This window comes from Curcuma longa, chromosome 21 (genome assembly GCF_044706935.1).
Source record: "Curcuma longa cultivar G26 ecotype Majalengka, Jawa Barat chromosome 21, ITB_CL_G26_1.1, whole genome shotgun sequence".
NCBI classification, from domain to species: Eukaryota; Viridiplantae; Streptophyta; class Magnoliopsida; order Zingiberales; family Zingiberaceae; genus Curcuma; species Curcuma longa.
The window spans coordinates 3,611,870-3,628,120 of NC_133881.1; the positions used below are offsets into that span (position 1 = coordinate 3,611,870).

General features: G+C 37.8%; 2 protein-coding genes across 2 annotated transcripts; one reads left to right on the forward strand and one right to left on the reverse strand.

The window, feature by feature from the left end:
* LOC141814519 (chaperone protein dnaJ 10-like) lies at positions 1-4,454 on the reverse strand. The gene is made up of 9 exons (XM_074702475.1): positions 4,368-4,454; positions 3,802-3,861; positions 2,517-2,599; positions 2,241-2,406; positions 1,278-1,407; positions 834-992; positions 578-744; positions 274-354; positions 1-129 (listed from the first exon to the last, which is right to left on the reverse strand). The coding sequence occupies exons 1-9, from the start codon at positions 4,452-4,454 to the stop codon at positions 1-3; spliced, it is 1,062 nt and encodes a 353-aa protein (XP_074558576.1).
* Positions 4,455-5,884: 1,430 nt separating this feature from the next.
* Positions 5,885-8,424, forward strand: LOC141814520 (protein FAR1-RELATED SEQUENCE 5-like). Its single transcript, XM_074702476.1, has 3 exons — positions 5,885-8,155; positions 8,249-8,316; positions 8,399-8,424. The coding sequence occupies exons 1-3, from the start codon at positions 6,012-6,014 to the stop codon at positions 8,422-8,424; spliced, it is 2,238 nt and encodes a 745-aa protein (XP_074558577.1). The 5' UTR covers positions 5,885-6,011.
* Positions 8,425-16,251: the final 7,827 nt, after the last annotated feature.

The window sequence follows — 16,251 nt, forward strand, 5'->3', positions numbered from 1 at the left end:
CTATTCTATTTGTAGACATGGCACGGTACCGCCACTACCATTCTTTGCGCCACTACCATTTGTGCCACTTCCACTTGCGCCAATCTCAACACGAAGACTGTTTTCTCTCCTATAATCCGATTTAACGCCCTGATAAAAAACAAAGACATAATAAATCGTTAATAATATTACTTGTTTTTTAAATACCAAAGTAATTGGAAGAAGAAAAAAAAATACACACACAGTTGGACCAGAATGAAAATAGTGAAATTGTTTTCCAAAACTTTCACTTACTTGGAAAATCATTCCAAACTTCTTCAACCCTTTGGCTCTTAACTTCAACACATCCTTGGAAACGCTGTTGTCTTTGAGAACCTGTGTTTATCGGGTGCTAAAGTTAGTTGGACAAGTAAACGATACTGACAATGCATCAAGACTGTATATTACTCCAATTCGGTCACTAGTATTCCATATAGATGTGGATCCAAATGTGGTTATTTTTAAAAAATTTTACATGTGATTAAGAATACATGTGAAGAATTAAGTATTGGAATTCCTTTTTACATGAACAATGAAATGAAACAATGCATCTGCCTACCGCTTGGCAGACGTGTGAGAGGGTTGACTCTATGTCGAGTACATTTATTTTCCACAAGGAACTGAGCATCGCATCTTTTTTCCCTTCAAAAGTCTTCACAGGATCTTCGTCTTCGCGGCCTTCGAGCTTTTTCATTCCTTCTTGAAGTTGTATCAATGAAACAGCACCTGATTTGAGGAAAAAGTTTGGACAATGTTGAAGGAAGGATTTACCATCTGAATAATGAAAATGGAGGATGAGTAAACCAGGGAAGAACCTGATGCAGCATTAACTTGTGATTTAATCTGATGACCCTTATCGCGAACCCATTCTGCTATAAAGGGCATGCCCATGTACCTTTTGCTCTTTCCCATTTCTCTTGAAGCTTGTCTAGTATATATATATCCAATTGTGTGAAGCATTGCCTCTCCAAAAGCTGAAAAAGAATACTATTAGCTTTGCAGGTGAATTTAAGTTACCTGCTTAACGACTAATTTTACCTAAATATTTTGATTACTAATTCTACTTATGGACCATAAAATGGATTACCTTTTCATTTAAAAATATATACCTCCTTAAAGGGAAAAGGGATCAAATGAGTAATAAGCAAATCAAAGGAACAAAAAAAATCTATACCTACTTAAAGGGAAATGGGATCAAATGAGGAATAAGCAAATCAAAGGAACAAATTAAGAGTTGGGGAAAATTTGAAAAACTTAACCAGCTTGAGATAGCCGACGAGCTTCGCATTTTGCCCAATGTACAAACTCATCTTTTAGTCCAGAAACATATAGGTGAAGGTGCTGTTTCAGACTTTCTGCTAGTTTCTTCTCCCTTTGTTTTTGCAACTCCTGTATTAACAGATCAAAAGTCCTTAAGATGGAGATTTGGAAAAAAATTCTTCCAGATCAGAACAAATGTAAAATATATTTGAAAGACTTGTGACAGTGTCTAAATGGCATAACACAGGTGGAATGTTTCTGAACTGGGGAATAATTTTTTGTCTCTATTCTTATTCCAATGATGGTGGACAATAAGCCAGCATAAATGAAGGGCCAGATTTGCATAAGATGTAACTTTGTAATGTTTAGTATTTCTTTTGTTAATTTTCAAAGATAGAAGGAGATATACCGGCATCAAAATTGTATTAAAGCTTCGACAAAACGTCATGCGGAAGGGATGTGAATCTGAAAAAATAGCTTCAGCCAAAAAGAAAAAAAGAGCCATTCATGAGCTATGTAAGGAGAGAAGTTCTATTTTCATGTTTCTAAGGCCATGTCAATCCAAGAAAATGTTGGCACCATTTTTTTTTTGATATTTTTAGTTCAATGGAAAAACAAGATCCTTGTAGATGGACACAATGGTTGGAACTCGCATCTTGTCATTGTTGATGTGCTCTTTTTGATGGATTGAAAATAATCCATCTGAATACACAATCCAAATTTAAAGATTGAGAACACATCAAGAATTATAAACATTATCATCTTTTATATGATTTTAACGTTGTTGCTTAAAAGGTCATGATGATCGATGAGCAACAAAGGTACGTCTATGCACCAATAAATCTTTACATTTTTGGCCACAACATGATAAGCCTTGAAGTGGCTTGAACAAACTGTATGCCACGAAACAATCTTAATTTCAGAAAAGTTATGTATAGAAGTTATTCGAAAATGCATCATACCCTAATTTTGTCTTGCACTCTTTGCCTCCGAGTTTCGGGAACAACTGATTCTTCTTCAGATTCAACCGTAGCTATGGTTGCTAAAGCTAGTTGTCCAACATAAAGTTCAAAAAATTCACTACCAAAAAGCATCCCAAAGACAGCAGCAGGATCTACCATTGAATCTCTGAAATACATGAAAGATACTTTCATTTCTAGATCCATTTATGATAATATTGTAAACCAAGATATTTGAATCTTTGTAATTGATTTGAATTTTTTTGGTTATGAACTTACCGGGGAACACCTTCTTTTCCATGCTTATCATATTCTTCACGTTTTGAAGGATCACTCAGGACTTGATAAGCCTCACCAAGTACCTTCACATTAGAACTTGGACCATTGATAATACAACAATGACAAACATGCACCTTTTGGACAGAAATTTAGCTGTATTTAATTTTAACTTGCAAACAAATTTGGCTAATTTGTGGTGGGCATAACATCATGTTTGCAGTTTACTACATTGCCTTAAGTTTGTTAGGTTAAAAATATGCAATCTCATAGAGCAAACTCTGCCAAATACCCTTCTAGAGTTTGTCAAATAAAAAAAATACTTTCTACTCCATCTATTTAGGGATGAGCAAAAATTCGTTTGGTGGTTAATTCGATCGAAAATCGAATTAATCGATATTTTATTGGTTCGATTTGTTTGATTTTTATTTGAAAATTTGATCGGTTCGGTTAGTTCAAAAAAATTCAGATTCGATTCAATTTTGATTAATTCAGTTTGGTTCAATTCGATGTTAATTGAATACTTAGCCCTACATCTATTCACTTCACACTTTTCACATTTGATGCATTAGATCATATGATTGAGGGTGATGAGGTAAGAAGAAGAAGCAATGTGCCAAACAAATGGAAGATACATAAAATATGATAGTGAACATCCCACAGAAATTAAATGATTGTGTTAGACACTAGGAAATCCTTCTAAGGGAATTGGTTGATAAATAGCTCAAATCTTAATTAGGGTTGAGTATTCGGTTAAAATTGAATCGAATTAATCAAAATCAAATTGAACCGAATTTTTTTGAACTAACCGAACCAACCGAATTTTCAAATAAAAATTGAATAAATCAAACCTATAAAATATCGATTAATTCGATTTTCGATCGAAATAACTGAAATAATCAAAATTTTTATATATTATAAAAAATTTATCAATTAATTAGAATTTATAAGTTTGCTTACTTAAGAATTTATAAATTATTTTTTTATTTTAATTAATTCGGTTTATTTAATTTAACTGAATAAGAAATATTAAAATCGAAATCGAACCGAATTAATCAATTTTTTTAGAAAAAATAACTAAAATTCTGAAATAACCGAAATGAATTTTTAAATTCAGTCGGTTTGGTCGGTTTATTCAGTTTAACTAAATTTTTGCTCACCCTTACTCTTAATTGATGAGTACAAGATAGAGAAATCAATTTAAGGCTGTTATGTTCCCTACTTGGATGTATAATGTTCTAATTTCTAACCATGCGCAACGAAGAGACATCAAAACAAACTGAAGTACCTGAAAATTATGAGCAGCTTGTGGATCTCCAAGATTCTTATCAGGGTGCACAATTCGTGCCTACACAATGATTAAAAGAAAATGTCATCTGCTAGAGTAATCTTTCTAGAAAAGCAAAACAAAAAGGTAACTAAGACCTGCTTTTGGCTTAAAAGGTCGTGTCACAAATTATATGTATGAGAGGAAAATTGATGACAACTATTCTACACATGGGTGCGTAACTAGACATATAGCCATGTTGAGTACTCCATCATGGGGATCCAATCAAGAATTGTTATCACTTTTAAGCATGATCCTGTCATTGTGTCTTTGATGATAACACTTCAATTCTACAAAATTTTGTAGAATGGAATATTATGCACGTGGTAGAGGCTTGTCAATTTTGAAAGGATATAATTCTGATATATTAAACATGTCTCATACTAATTTCTTCAAATAAGACTTTGAATGTCATATGATAAGATAGTTCATATAGTAAACCATCAAAGCATCACTTCCAATTATGAAAATTAAAAGCTCGAGTAATTAAAGATTTAGAAGGTAGTAGTGCATGTTGCCTCTGTCACCTTTTGGTAATAGGCCTTCTTAATCTCTGCTGCAGATGCATCAACACTAACGCCTAAGATATCATAGTACTCAGTGTCTTTCACCATTATTCTAAATCCACCTACCTGCAAGACAGTGTGTTTCAGAGGATTTATTAAAGCTGCCAGTTCATCTTATCGCAGATCAACAATTCATTCCCCACATAAAAAATCACATAAAGATTTACACGAGGCTCAGGCACAACCTAATGCATTTCTTACATCACATTAGTGTGTCAAATGTTTATTTAGCACACAGATCTTTTTCTTTACTGAAACCCAAAATACTTCAAGAATGTAATCCAGTCCTATCGAAATATCAAAACCCAATTTATACATTTTTCCATGAGAAGAGAAGAAAAACTGCATTCCCAATAGCAGTATTATTTTCTCTCTTTCAAGGGGAAATAAGAAGGCCAATCTAGAAATAGAGCTCGTTCCATAATTACTTTTGTTCTTCTCCTCTTCCAAAATCGCGACTAGAAAATCTTCTATTGCAATAAGCAGAACACGAAAGGAAAGTTTTAAAAAAAAGAATTGAAGCCAGATAATGAAATTCTGATCAATAAATCGACCGCATTATTGTTGTATACGAATTATTGTAAGGCATCATCAAGATACAGGTCTGCATAACCATGAACAAAGCTAAAGATACATCGACAATAACCAGGTGGTGGAACCTCCGCTTGGGAATGGGAAGTAGATCGGCGCATCTCCCTCCGCTAAATGGCGAGGCGACCGTGAACGACGCTTCAATGGCAAAAGGCACTAGACAGGCCCATCGGTAATACTGTTATAAATAATATGGATGGACACCAGGCAGCCTCAGCCTCATTTTTATTTTATATAAAAAATTTATTCTTTTCTAAATTTTTAAAAAATTTGAATTTTATATACATTTTTATTCTTTTCTAATGTCTTAAATGGTTCTAAATAATATATATATATATATATATATATATACAATCCTGCTATTATGAGCGCCTGGTTTGAGCGCCTCCTGCGCGCCTGCTGACGTGGCGTGCGGGACGTGGCTCTCTTCGCGTGCGTGGCAACGAAGCCGCTCGTGATTTCGAAACCCCGAAACCCAAAAATATAGAAATCGAAATCGCGCCTGCTCACGAGCTAGGTTTTCCTCCGGACCTCCGACCCTCGACTCCGGACCCTCCACTCGCCTCCGACCCTCTTCTTCCTCGACCGCCGCCGAAGACCCACGCCGACCCTCTTCTTCCTCGCCTAAGGTTTTCGGCGATCGCCGCCATCAACCTCCACGCCGCCGCAGCGAAGAAATCCCGCCTCTCCTCTTCGCGTGCCCTAAACCCATCGCGCTGCTCGCCGTCAACCTCCACGCCGCGACGAAGCCGTTTTCTCCACGCTGCCCAGCAGAGGAATCGCGTAGCCTCTCCGTAAACCTCCACGAAATCACGCTGCTCGCCGTTGGCACCCGACCTCTGCGAAGCTACGAGTCGCCGTCGTCGCCTTTACTTGTAATTGTAATCTCAAAGGTCAGTTTAGTAATACCAGAAAACTATATGTGAGTCTTTTGATTTTGTCTTATACTAATCTGTGTTTTACAACATAAACAGGCATATATCAACCTGCTCAGAGTCCCCCTAATCCTCGGCAATGGAAGGAAATTACGGTCATGATCAGATTTATATTCCCCAAGTTGCAGATGATCGGAAGCCCAAAGTTGGTATGGAATTCTCATCTCTAGATGAAGCATTTATGTTTTATAATCAATATGCACGAGAAGCTGGTTTTAGTGCAAGGATGAGCAATAGCAAAAAAAATAAGATTACAAATGAAGTTGTATGGAAGAAATTTGTTTGTTTTAAACAAGGTCAAACAGATAAAATGAGGGATCAACAATCTACGGAAAGAGCCCGCAGTGATACTAGAACTGGTTGTAAGTCACATATTTCATTAGTAAAAGAACAAACTGGACCTAATTGGGTTATCAGTAACATCATGGAGAGTCATAATCATGCACTCTCGACTCCTTCAAAAGTACATTTGCTTCGCTCACATCGTCATATTTCATCAGCAAAGAAAGCATTGACTCAACAATTTTCTGAGGCCAATGTGCCAACATGTCAACAAATGCGAATTTTTGAGATAGAGTGTGGGGGGCCCGAGCGGGTAGGTTGTACAGAAAAAGATCTTAGAAACTTTGACCAACAACAAAGAGATGAACTAAAGGGTATTGATGCTGAAACATTGATTGAGTTTTTTGCAGCTGAGAAGGAAAAAAATTCAATGTTTTTCTTTGATTATGAGACTGATTCAAATAACAGATTCAGTAGATGTTTTTGGGCTGATCATGTATCAAGGACAGCTAACATTGTATTTGGTGATGTAGTTGTATTTGATACAACATATAACACCAATAAATATGGGTTGATTTTTGCACCATTTGTAGGAGTTAATCATCATCATCAGACAATTCTTTTTGGTTGCGGTTTTATAAGTGATGAAAAAAGTGATTCCTTTATTTGGTTGTTTAACAAGTTCATAGAAGCCATGCCTAAAGGAGCACCAAATGTGATCATTACCGACCAAGATCTTGCTATGACAAAAGCTATTGCACAAGTTTTCCCTAATACGGTGCATCGATATTGCTTGTGGCACATTTTGAATAAATTTTCAGATAAATTACCTCCTTTGATTTGTCGTGATTACTATCAAAGCCTAAAGAATGTCATTGCAAATTCTACAACGCCTGATGAATTTGAGAAGGCATGGGAAGATGTTGTCAAATGTGCTAACTTACAAAATAATGATTGGTTGTCATTGATGTATGAATTGCGACAAAAGTGGGTGCCAGCCTATTTTAGCCATGTATTTTGTGCTGGAATGTCAAGCAGTCAGAGATCTGAAAGCTCACATGCATTTTTTAAGAGGTACATATCAAATAAGAATTCATTGATTGATTTTATTATCCGTTTCAATAGGGCAGTGAGGCATATAAGACACAATGAATTAGTTGCTGATCATGTTGATATTAATGAGCATCCCAGGACTAAGACAAATTGGCCAATGGAAATTCAAATGGTTAAGGTGTATACAAAAAAGAAATGGTTGGAGTTTCAAAATGAAATTAGTGAGAGCCATAGTTATTATGTGCAACAAGCATCTATAGGAGAAGATTTAGTGATTTATAATGTGATGAAATTTCAAAGTTGTTCTTCTGCCAAATCAAGATTACTCACTCATGACAAACAAAAGGACTACATATCTTGTAGCTGTAGAAAATTTGAGTTTGAGGGCATTCCATGCAGGCATATGTTAGCCTTTTTTCGCATCACACAAGTCTTTCATTTACCTGAACAGTATATACTCAAACGATGGACACGAGATGCAAAGGTTGGAGCAAATTATGTTTTGGGGGAAGATCAACTTTCCATCAATGATCCAAAAAAGTTTTTGATGTCAAGGCTTTCAAGGTTATCCTATAAAGCTTCATTATTAATTGAAGATGCATCTTTGACTGATGAGGGGACATCCTTTTTGGAGGAACAATTCAATTGTATCCACAGCAAAATTCAAGACATGAACATTAGTAAAACATGCGACATTGGTAGTCAAAGAAAGAATTCCATGGATGGCACCCTTGGTATTATTGATCCTTCTTTAGTAAGAACAAAAGGATGTGGAAAAAGATTGAAATCGTCAAAGGAGAAGGCAATCTCAAAATCCAGGTTATGTCATGGATGTGGACATCGGGGGGTGTCTCATGATAAGCGTAATTGTCCGATTTTGCAGCAAAGGTATGTGCCAATTATTTCTATATTTGTATGCAAAATTTAGTTGCATAATAAATTTAAATAAATTTGTAAATATAATGATGTTGTTATTACCAGATCAACTATAGATGATGATGATAACAGCGACGACAACACAAACCAAGAAGATTTGGCTTCTAGATTTGGTACTATACAAGTCTCAATTTAGGAAATTAAAGTTGTTGATTAATTGAGAAATTGAAGTTAATAATTGTCTTTATTTTGCAGGTTCTAACAACATGCCTCAGAATTAATGATGAGCACATGTCTTCATGCAGTTTTTTGTTTACTTAATGTGGTAGTCTAACTGTTCTCACCTGTCAATTTCTGCATTTTATTATTCTTTTTAGTTACAGTGGTAAATATCTGTTCTCATATTTCTAAGATTTATTTATGCAGGGAATTCTATACGGTGATTCCTAATGATTTTGGTTTCAAAAAGATGTGTAAGGCCACTGCTCCTGTCTAATACTAGTTCTCCTTTTTTTTTTTTACACTGACACTCCTGGCAAATTAAAGGCAAAGCTAGAAATGGTAAATACTTCTCTCTTTCCCTTTCAAATAGAAATGAATTAACAACATGAAGGATTGGAGTTAAAATAATAAAGTAGAAGAGTTTTATAGTATCAGAATGTCAAGTTGTAGGATGCTTAAAAAGATGCTGACTGTATGAAATGTGATTCCGTTCTTGGCTCTTGTTCTCTTAAATTTTACTTGTGACATTGCATGGAAGCCCTAAGTCCAGCTAATTTGTTATATGTCCAATTGTCTAATACAGGACAACAAAACCCGAGATAAACATCCAGAAATCTCACTTTATGTTTCTAATTAGGAAGAATCAAAGAAGTTGCAATTTCTGTCTGGCAAAACTCTTACTATATATACTAATGTAAGTTTAGAAGGTTGCTTTTGCAGTAATGCAAATCATAATACTTTTCAAGCATCTCAAGAACAGAGATTTTCCTGATAGTTCTGTTTCTAGCTAAGGAAGCTATATCAGTTAGTTGTTTCACATATGTTGGAATAGGAATAAAAAAACATTGAAGGTATTCTGATCGAGGATCTATGATCGTGGCAAACCATAGTTTCCACTAATATAATCCATTTCACTGCTAATATATGCAGGATGCTTTTTTTGTTCTTTGGGGAAAGGTAATAGGGAAACCAAGCTTGGATGAGCATGCAAGAAAACCAGATCTTCTGTCATTTTATATTGCCAGCAAACTTCCCTTGTCAGAAGCTACGAGGCAGGAGCTGCTAGAGAAGCTACGAGGCAGAAACTTCCCTTCTCCAGTGATGGCCCTCTCAATGCTTATGTGAATCCACATGGATATATTCATGAAACCATTACTGTTTACAATGCCAATGGACTTGCAATCAGGGGTCCACCTGTAAAAGAGCACAACTGGTGCACAGCGTAGCAATGGAACAACTGTTTTACCTTAAAAGTTCTGCAATGTTAAATACTTTATTTAGTTTAAAGTTACTGCATGTTAAAGATGTGGAAATTGAACTTAAGAGCTCTCTTCTTAAATTGTAAAGATGTGGAAATTGAACTTTACTGCATGTTAAAGAAGTGGGCATTTTGCCTGAAGTTTTAAGTTGTAAAGAAACTCGTAGCAATGGAACTTTGCCTGAACTTTACTGTTTTACCTTAAGAGCTCTCTTCTTAAATTTATTCATGACTGAGAATTGTTGGAGCCTTCACATTTTTGGTAACTTGCATGTTTTGGTTCCTTTGCATTTGGTAAAATGAATATGAATGCACTGCAACAGAAAAGTATCGGTTTCAACTTGCATATGCGCTCACTGATTTACAGATTTACCTAGCACTTCTTTAGCTGTCAAATGCCTACTGCAACAGAGTATCAATTTCAACTTGCTGAGAGTGGAAATGACCAGTCTGGAATGTTTGATGAGCTCGGATACACCAAGCTTGGAATGTTTGATGAGCTCAATTTCAACTTGCTGAGAGTGGAAACCTTCATACTATTGCCACTTGTGCTCCATGCACGCAGTGAAATCCCATGGAAATGCAATCTCCGTCGTCTCCTTGAGCCAAAACAGGCTTCCCGACATGTTTGTTATCACACGGGAAGCACGGAGAAATGGTAAGTTTGCTTTTTCCTATTTCTGTTTAGCTTAAAACACGGAGAAACAATCCAGAAATTAAACTTATATCCAGCAAACATTTTATTGACATTGCAGACACCAATGTTAAACTTATATCCAGCAAACTCATCTTTTTCCAGCAAACATTTTCATTCATCAATGTTTAACAGTCAGTACAATTATTATATAAGATATTAAAGAGCATTGCAGACACCAAACAACATAAAGAACTCTATAATATTTGCTAGTTCAAATAAATATCAGATGCTACAAAACATTAAACCAGTCCATAATCCACAAACATCATCATCATCAAGATACAATATCTGACACGCTAATCCAGAAACTATTTGCTCTAATCTTCATCATCACTAAATTGGAGAGCCTCTATTTGTTGTATTATTTCTTCCAAAGTTTCCACAGCTTCTTTCATCTTAGATAAATTTTTCTGATCGCAACATTTTTCTCTTTGAAGACGAACTTGATACTGAAGCTGAAGTTGTATTAGAAACTTTGTTCTGAGTGGATGTAACAGAAGTGGGGGTAGAAATTTTATTGACATTTAGTTGAAATGCTTTTTCTGCCTCCTCTCTACTCTTAAAGGACTGGTGTATAGCGCCCTTAAAGCCATTAACTTGGTTAGATGCTTCTAGCCAAGTGTCATATATCCCCGGTTGACGTCCAACAAAAACAACATATGTTTTTCCCTAAATCAAAAAATACATTCAAATTATTATATAACCAAGATATTAAGTCAAAATTAAAATGAAATGACTTACCATTCTGCTACGTGTATAAGTTTGGAGAACACTTATACCTGTGACAACACGTATAAATGAGATTAATGAAAAACAGGAAAAACGAAGGTAATGTCTTGGTCCATAAATCCCCTATTTAAGCAGTATAAGTTCACTAACATCCCTATTCAAATCCCTCAAATACAAGTGTTCCGATGATGCGGAACACTCAGACCAATTTAATATGAACAACAAGTATTAATACAGAATAGGCAATCATTCCACAAATCAAACAAGGACCAATCTAACCTAAACAACAAATATTAGTCCAGGTCCAAATCCTTACCTAAACGATTCGGCGAGTTGGTACTGGGAACGGAGACAGGGGAGGAGGAAGGCGAGCTGGTACTGGGTATAGAACGGGAACGATGTACCGAGCTTGGCAGAAAGGATCGGCGAGCAGCAAAAAGGAGGATCGGCGAGTAGCGCGGGCGGCGGGAGTAAAACCCTAGCCGACAGTAGCTTCGGCGAGGAAGAAGAGGGTCGGCGCGTGGAGGTTTAGGGCAAACGAAGAGGAGAGGCGAGATAGCTTCGGCGAGGAAGAAGAGGGTCGGCGCGTGGAGGTTGACGGCGTTGAGGCGGCGTGGAGGATTAGGGCAAACGAAGAGGAGAGGCAGGATAGCCGCGGCGAGGAAGAAGAGGGTCGGCGCGTGGAAGAAGACGGCGTTGAGGCGGCGTGGAGGTTTAGGGCAAACGAAGAGGAGAGGCGGGATTTCTTCGGCGAGGAAGAAGAGGGTCGGAGGTCCGGAGTCGAGGAGGTGCGGAGTTGCGGAGGAAAACCTAAATCGCGCGATGGTTTCAATTTTGGGTTTCGGGATTTCACCGCGGGGTTTCTCGTTGCCACGCACGCAAAGACAGCCACGGACGCTAAACCTCCACGTCATCCGCGCCACGTCAGCAGACGCGCAGGAGACGCTCAAACACGCCGCCCATATATATATATATATATATATATATATATATATATATATATATATATATATATATATATATATATATTATAATGAACTTTTAAGGGTAGCTTTATGGTTTTTTTAAAACTCACTTAGGTTATATTTTGAGATTTTATATTGAATTAAACTCCTTCTTCATGTTTATTTATATTATTACTAATTGAGTAAATAAATTAATGAAATCATCCTTTTAATATGCATAGATATAATATAAGTCATTAATTTATGCTAGAATTTTATTTTTAGGAAAGAAATCTAATGAATTTTATTTTGAAAAAATGGTTCATATATATAGATAAAATAAAAAAGAAGTTAGACCTCTTAAATGTACAATCAAAAGATCAGCATCATAGCCTAGACAACACTAGCCGTTAGGCACGCATATATGACCAATCATACAAAAACTACATCAAACTCATGACACCACCAATACCAAGACACCATAGCCTCACATGTCCCTACATCACAACACTTACATGTCCATTTATGGGCCATACAAAGCACTACAGACCACAAAATCAATCTCATCTCAGGAACAGAGCCACCGGCAACTTGGATACTACCGTGGCTTAAGATCTACAAACTGATACACATGGACCTGCACCTTGCGAAAAATTCAATCAAAATTCGGGATAATGCCTTGACAACACCTTCGATTACGTGCCTCCCATATATAGTATATCAAGCTAGAGATGCCGAGGTAGCACGCCTTGATTTTTCGGCGCCCATTCTTGTAATGTCGTCCAAGAACCTGCTGCATCTCATCAAAAGAAGTAAAATTTTGTTCAATACCAAGACAATGCTTGACTTTGCCCCATACCTCACAAATCTTGGGACATTCAAAAAATAAGTGGTGGTTGGTTTCTTCATGAAGTTGGCATAACTCACATAACTTGTTAGCCTCATACTCCACGCGATCCTTAGTCCTCAAGTGCCCATTTGCTAACATCCACAAGATAAACCGATGTTTAGGCATAACTTCTGGCCTCCACACCACTGGACTCCAAGCTACCTCCAAACCTCGTGGCATGAAAAAAAATAAGCATTAGAAACTCCTTTTTTTCACCAATAAACCAATCTATCATAGCTATATTAGCCCTCCCCACATCATTCGATCTGTGGACAATCTTATCTCAGATTTCAATAAGTCTTTTAATAAGAGGAGAATCCGAAAGCTTTGCATTCCATGCCCAAAAATCTGCATTCTTAACATAATGATGATGCATCCAATTCACCCATAGAGAATTCTTCCGAGATTGTATGTCCCAAAGTATCTTACTTAGCAAAGCTTCATTCTATGCGTGAAGATCTCGAAGACCATAGCCTCCATCCTTCTTTGATAGACAAATTTTAGACCAAGAGATAGGAGGTCACTTAGAAGACCACACAAAACTTTGACAAATAGCCTTGATCTTTTCAATTACTCCACTTGGAATTGGTAGCATAGATAGCCAAAAACATACCATACCTTGAAGAACTGTGCCCACCAATTCCAATCTACCAGCATAAGATAACGTGTGCTTGGGCCACACATTAATCCTTTGAGTGATAGCATCCAAAAGTGGCTCATAATTAGCAATACGAAGCTTCTCCGCCGCTAAGGAAATGCCCAAGTACCTAAAGGGAAAGGAGCCTTCATGAAAGCCCATGATTTGAAGTAATTGATTCTTGAGAGTAGCCTCTACACCAGCCATGAAAATCTGTGATTTTTGCGGATTAGCTCGTAAACCCGATACCTCCCCAAAGAAATCCAAGCAATCCTTCAAATGTTGCATAGAAGACTCATCCGCACGACAAAATAGCATGAGATCATCCGCATATACAAGGTGTGTGAGACCAACCTCCTTGCACATCGGATGAAAATGAAAAGTAGTCAAAGCGGAAATGCTACAAAGTTTTCGGGATAATACCTCAATGCATAGGCCAAATAATAAAGGAGAAAGTGGATCCTCTTGCTGAAGGCCACGCCTTCCACTGAAGAAACCATACACCCCACCATTCAAAGATATAGAGTAGGAAACCATGGTAATGCATTCCTTAATCCAATTACAAAATTGTTGGAGAAAACCAAAATCAACAAGTGCCGAAAGAAGGAATTCCTAATAAACATATCAAATGCTTTCTTTAAATCCACTTTAATCATGCACCGAGGAGAAACCCGCTTCCTTGCATACTTACGAAGCAACTCTTGAGTCAAGTAGATATTGTCACCAATAGACCTTCCCTTAATGAAAGTCACTTGTGCCGGGTCTAATAAGAATTCTAAGACAACCGCTAATCGCCCAGCAAGTATCTTTGAGATGATTTTATAAACCACATTACAACATGAGATTGGTCTAAAATCCATAACACTCACCGTATGATCACCCTTTGGCACAAGTGAAATCAAGGAGTGATTCCATTGCTTGAGCAGTTTGCCACTCTGAAAAAATTCCTACACAGCTGCAACTAAATCGTTGCCAACAATATCCCAAGCAGAGAGAAAATTTTTTGAATCATATCCATCCGGACCCGGGGCTTTTCCACTCCCAATGTCGTGCAAGGCAGCCCGTATTTCTTCCACCTCCATCGGCTTGCAAAGTCCCTTAGTTTGGCTCCTCAATAGTGTCCGACCCATGTTGTCCATGTCGCCCAAGTTGCTGCCCTCTCCAACATGTCCAAGTAAACCATGAAAATAATCCATGCACTCCTCCGCAACCTCCTCTATACTCTCCGTTTGATCACCGTTTCGCTTTAGGAGTGTAATAATAGCATTACGCTTATTGTTTCGCTTTACCACATCATGAAAGAACTTGGTACACTTATCCGCACTCCTTAAATACACATTCTTGGCCCGTTGTTGATAAAATTGTCTTTCTGCCTCGGCTAAGAGATTAACTTGTTTCCGAATACTACTATACTCCAAAGGTGCTGGACCGCCATCAAGAATACCCTGTTGAACCGCCACCAACTCCTCCTTTGCTCTCCGTGCACATTCCGAAATGTGACAAAAATTCTCTTTGTTGAGCGTCCTTAAATAACCTTTCAAGCGAAGCAACTTTCCTAGGATTATTCCTGCACAACCAATACTAAAAGAATAAACATTTTTTTAAAAATGTTTTAACTACTATAAGTGTGTGTGAATGTTAGTAGGATTATTCCTGCACAACCAATAATCATTTTGGGACCTATTAACTTAGTGGCATGTGCATACAATCTATTAAACCTCTGCTTTCCAGTAAACAAAAATTCTGCAGTTTCTCATAGAGTTTTAATTGGCACGCTATAGGACTTGGCACGCTACAGGTTCATCCTTCAACTTACATATAGAATTGCTTAAATATCTCCACTTGTTAATTCTGTATTTGATTTCCACATGATAGAATTTATTAGCCATTGTAGTGAGATTCCTTTTACCCGGTTTGAGTTATACAACGAGAAGTTCTAGAAACAATTGCTATAACAAAGTTCAGTCAAGAAATGAAGCAATAAGCATTAAGCAAATAGAATACAAGGTTTGTCCAACAGATTGTTTCCAAAGTGGTTAGTGAATACAAGGTTTGTCCAAAGGCAAGAGCAATTCAAATGAAAATGACAAGGCATGAGAACTTAACATGGGTTTGTTATACCAATGCATCCATGCACCGACACCACTTACAACTTTCCAACAATCAGTTTTAGAGTTTTGCAACAACTGATCGTTTGGTCTAAGAAATGGCCTTACGTGGGTAAATGACAGCATGCAACGGCAATTAGTGTGCCACACAGTGAACAAGTCCTAAATTAGTCTTAGTTATATCTAAAGAAATGCAAATTTGGAACCCTAAAATCAACTTTTAGAAGCTGCCGGAGGAGACTGTGCCCCCGGAGCAAAAATGGCCGGATCGGAGGGGTTACCTTTGGGGAGAATCTGCCGGAGGGGAGACTGTGCCGGAGCAAAAATGGCGGAGATTTCGCCAGAGGAGACTTTGCCGCGAGGATCTGCCAGAGCAACCAAGAGAGCGCGCGGAGGGAGAGGCAGAAGGAGAGCGCCGGAGGGAGCGGCAGAGGGAGAGCGCCGGACGGAGAGGCAGAGAGAGAGCGCCGGACGGAGAGGCAGAGAACGCCGGAGGGAGCGGCAGAGGGAGAGCGCCGGACGGAGAGGCAGATGGAGAGCGCCGGAGGGAGAGGCAGAGAACGCCGGAGGGAGCGGCAGAGGGAGCTAGAGCGCCGGACGGAGAGGCAGAGGGAGAGCGCCAGA

What these genes read in the sequence shown, in the direction of transcription:
- LOC141814519 (XM_074702475.1), bottom strand. Translation starts at nt 4,454, where the DNA reads ATGGTGAAAGACACTGAGTACTATGATATCTTAGGCGTTAGTGTTGAT. An exon ending in AGAAGGCCTATTACCAAAAG is followed by an intron (nt 3,862 to 4,367) that starts GTGACAGAGGCA and finishes ATCATTGTGTAG; the next exon opens with GCACGAATTGTGCACCCTGA. An exon ending in AGTTTGGAATGATTTTCCAA is followed by an intron (nt 130 to 273) that starts GTAAGTGAAAGT and finishes GTTTTTTATCAG; the next exon opens with GGCGTTAAATCGGATTATAG.
- LOC141814520 (XM_074702476.1), top strand. Translation starts at nt 6,012, where the DNA reads ATGGAAGGAAATTACGGTCATGATCAGATTTATATTCCCCAAGTTGCA. An exon ending in TGTCCGATTTTGCAGCAAAG is followed by an intron (nt 8,156 to 8,248) that starts GTATGTGCCAAT and finishes TGTTATTACCAG; the next exon opens with ATCAACTATAGATGATGATG. An exon ending in AGATTTGGCTTCTAGATTTG is followed by an intron (nt 8,317 to 8,398) that starts GTACTATACAAG and finishes TTTATTTTGCAG; the next exon opens with GTTCTAACAACATGCCTCAG.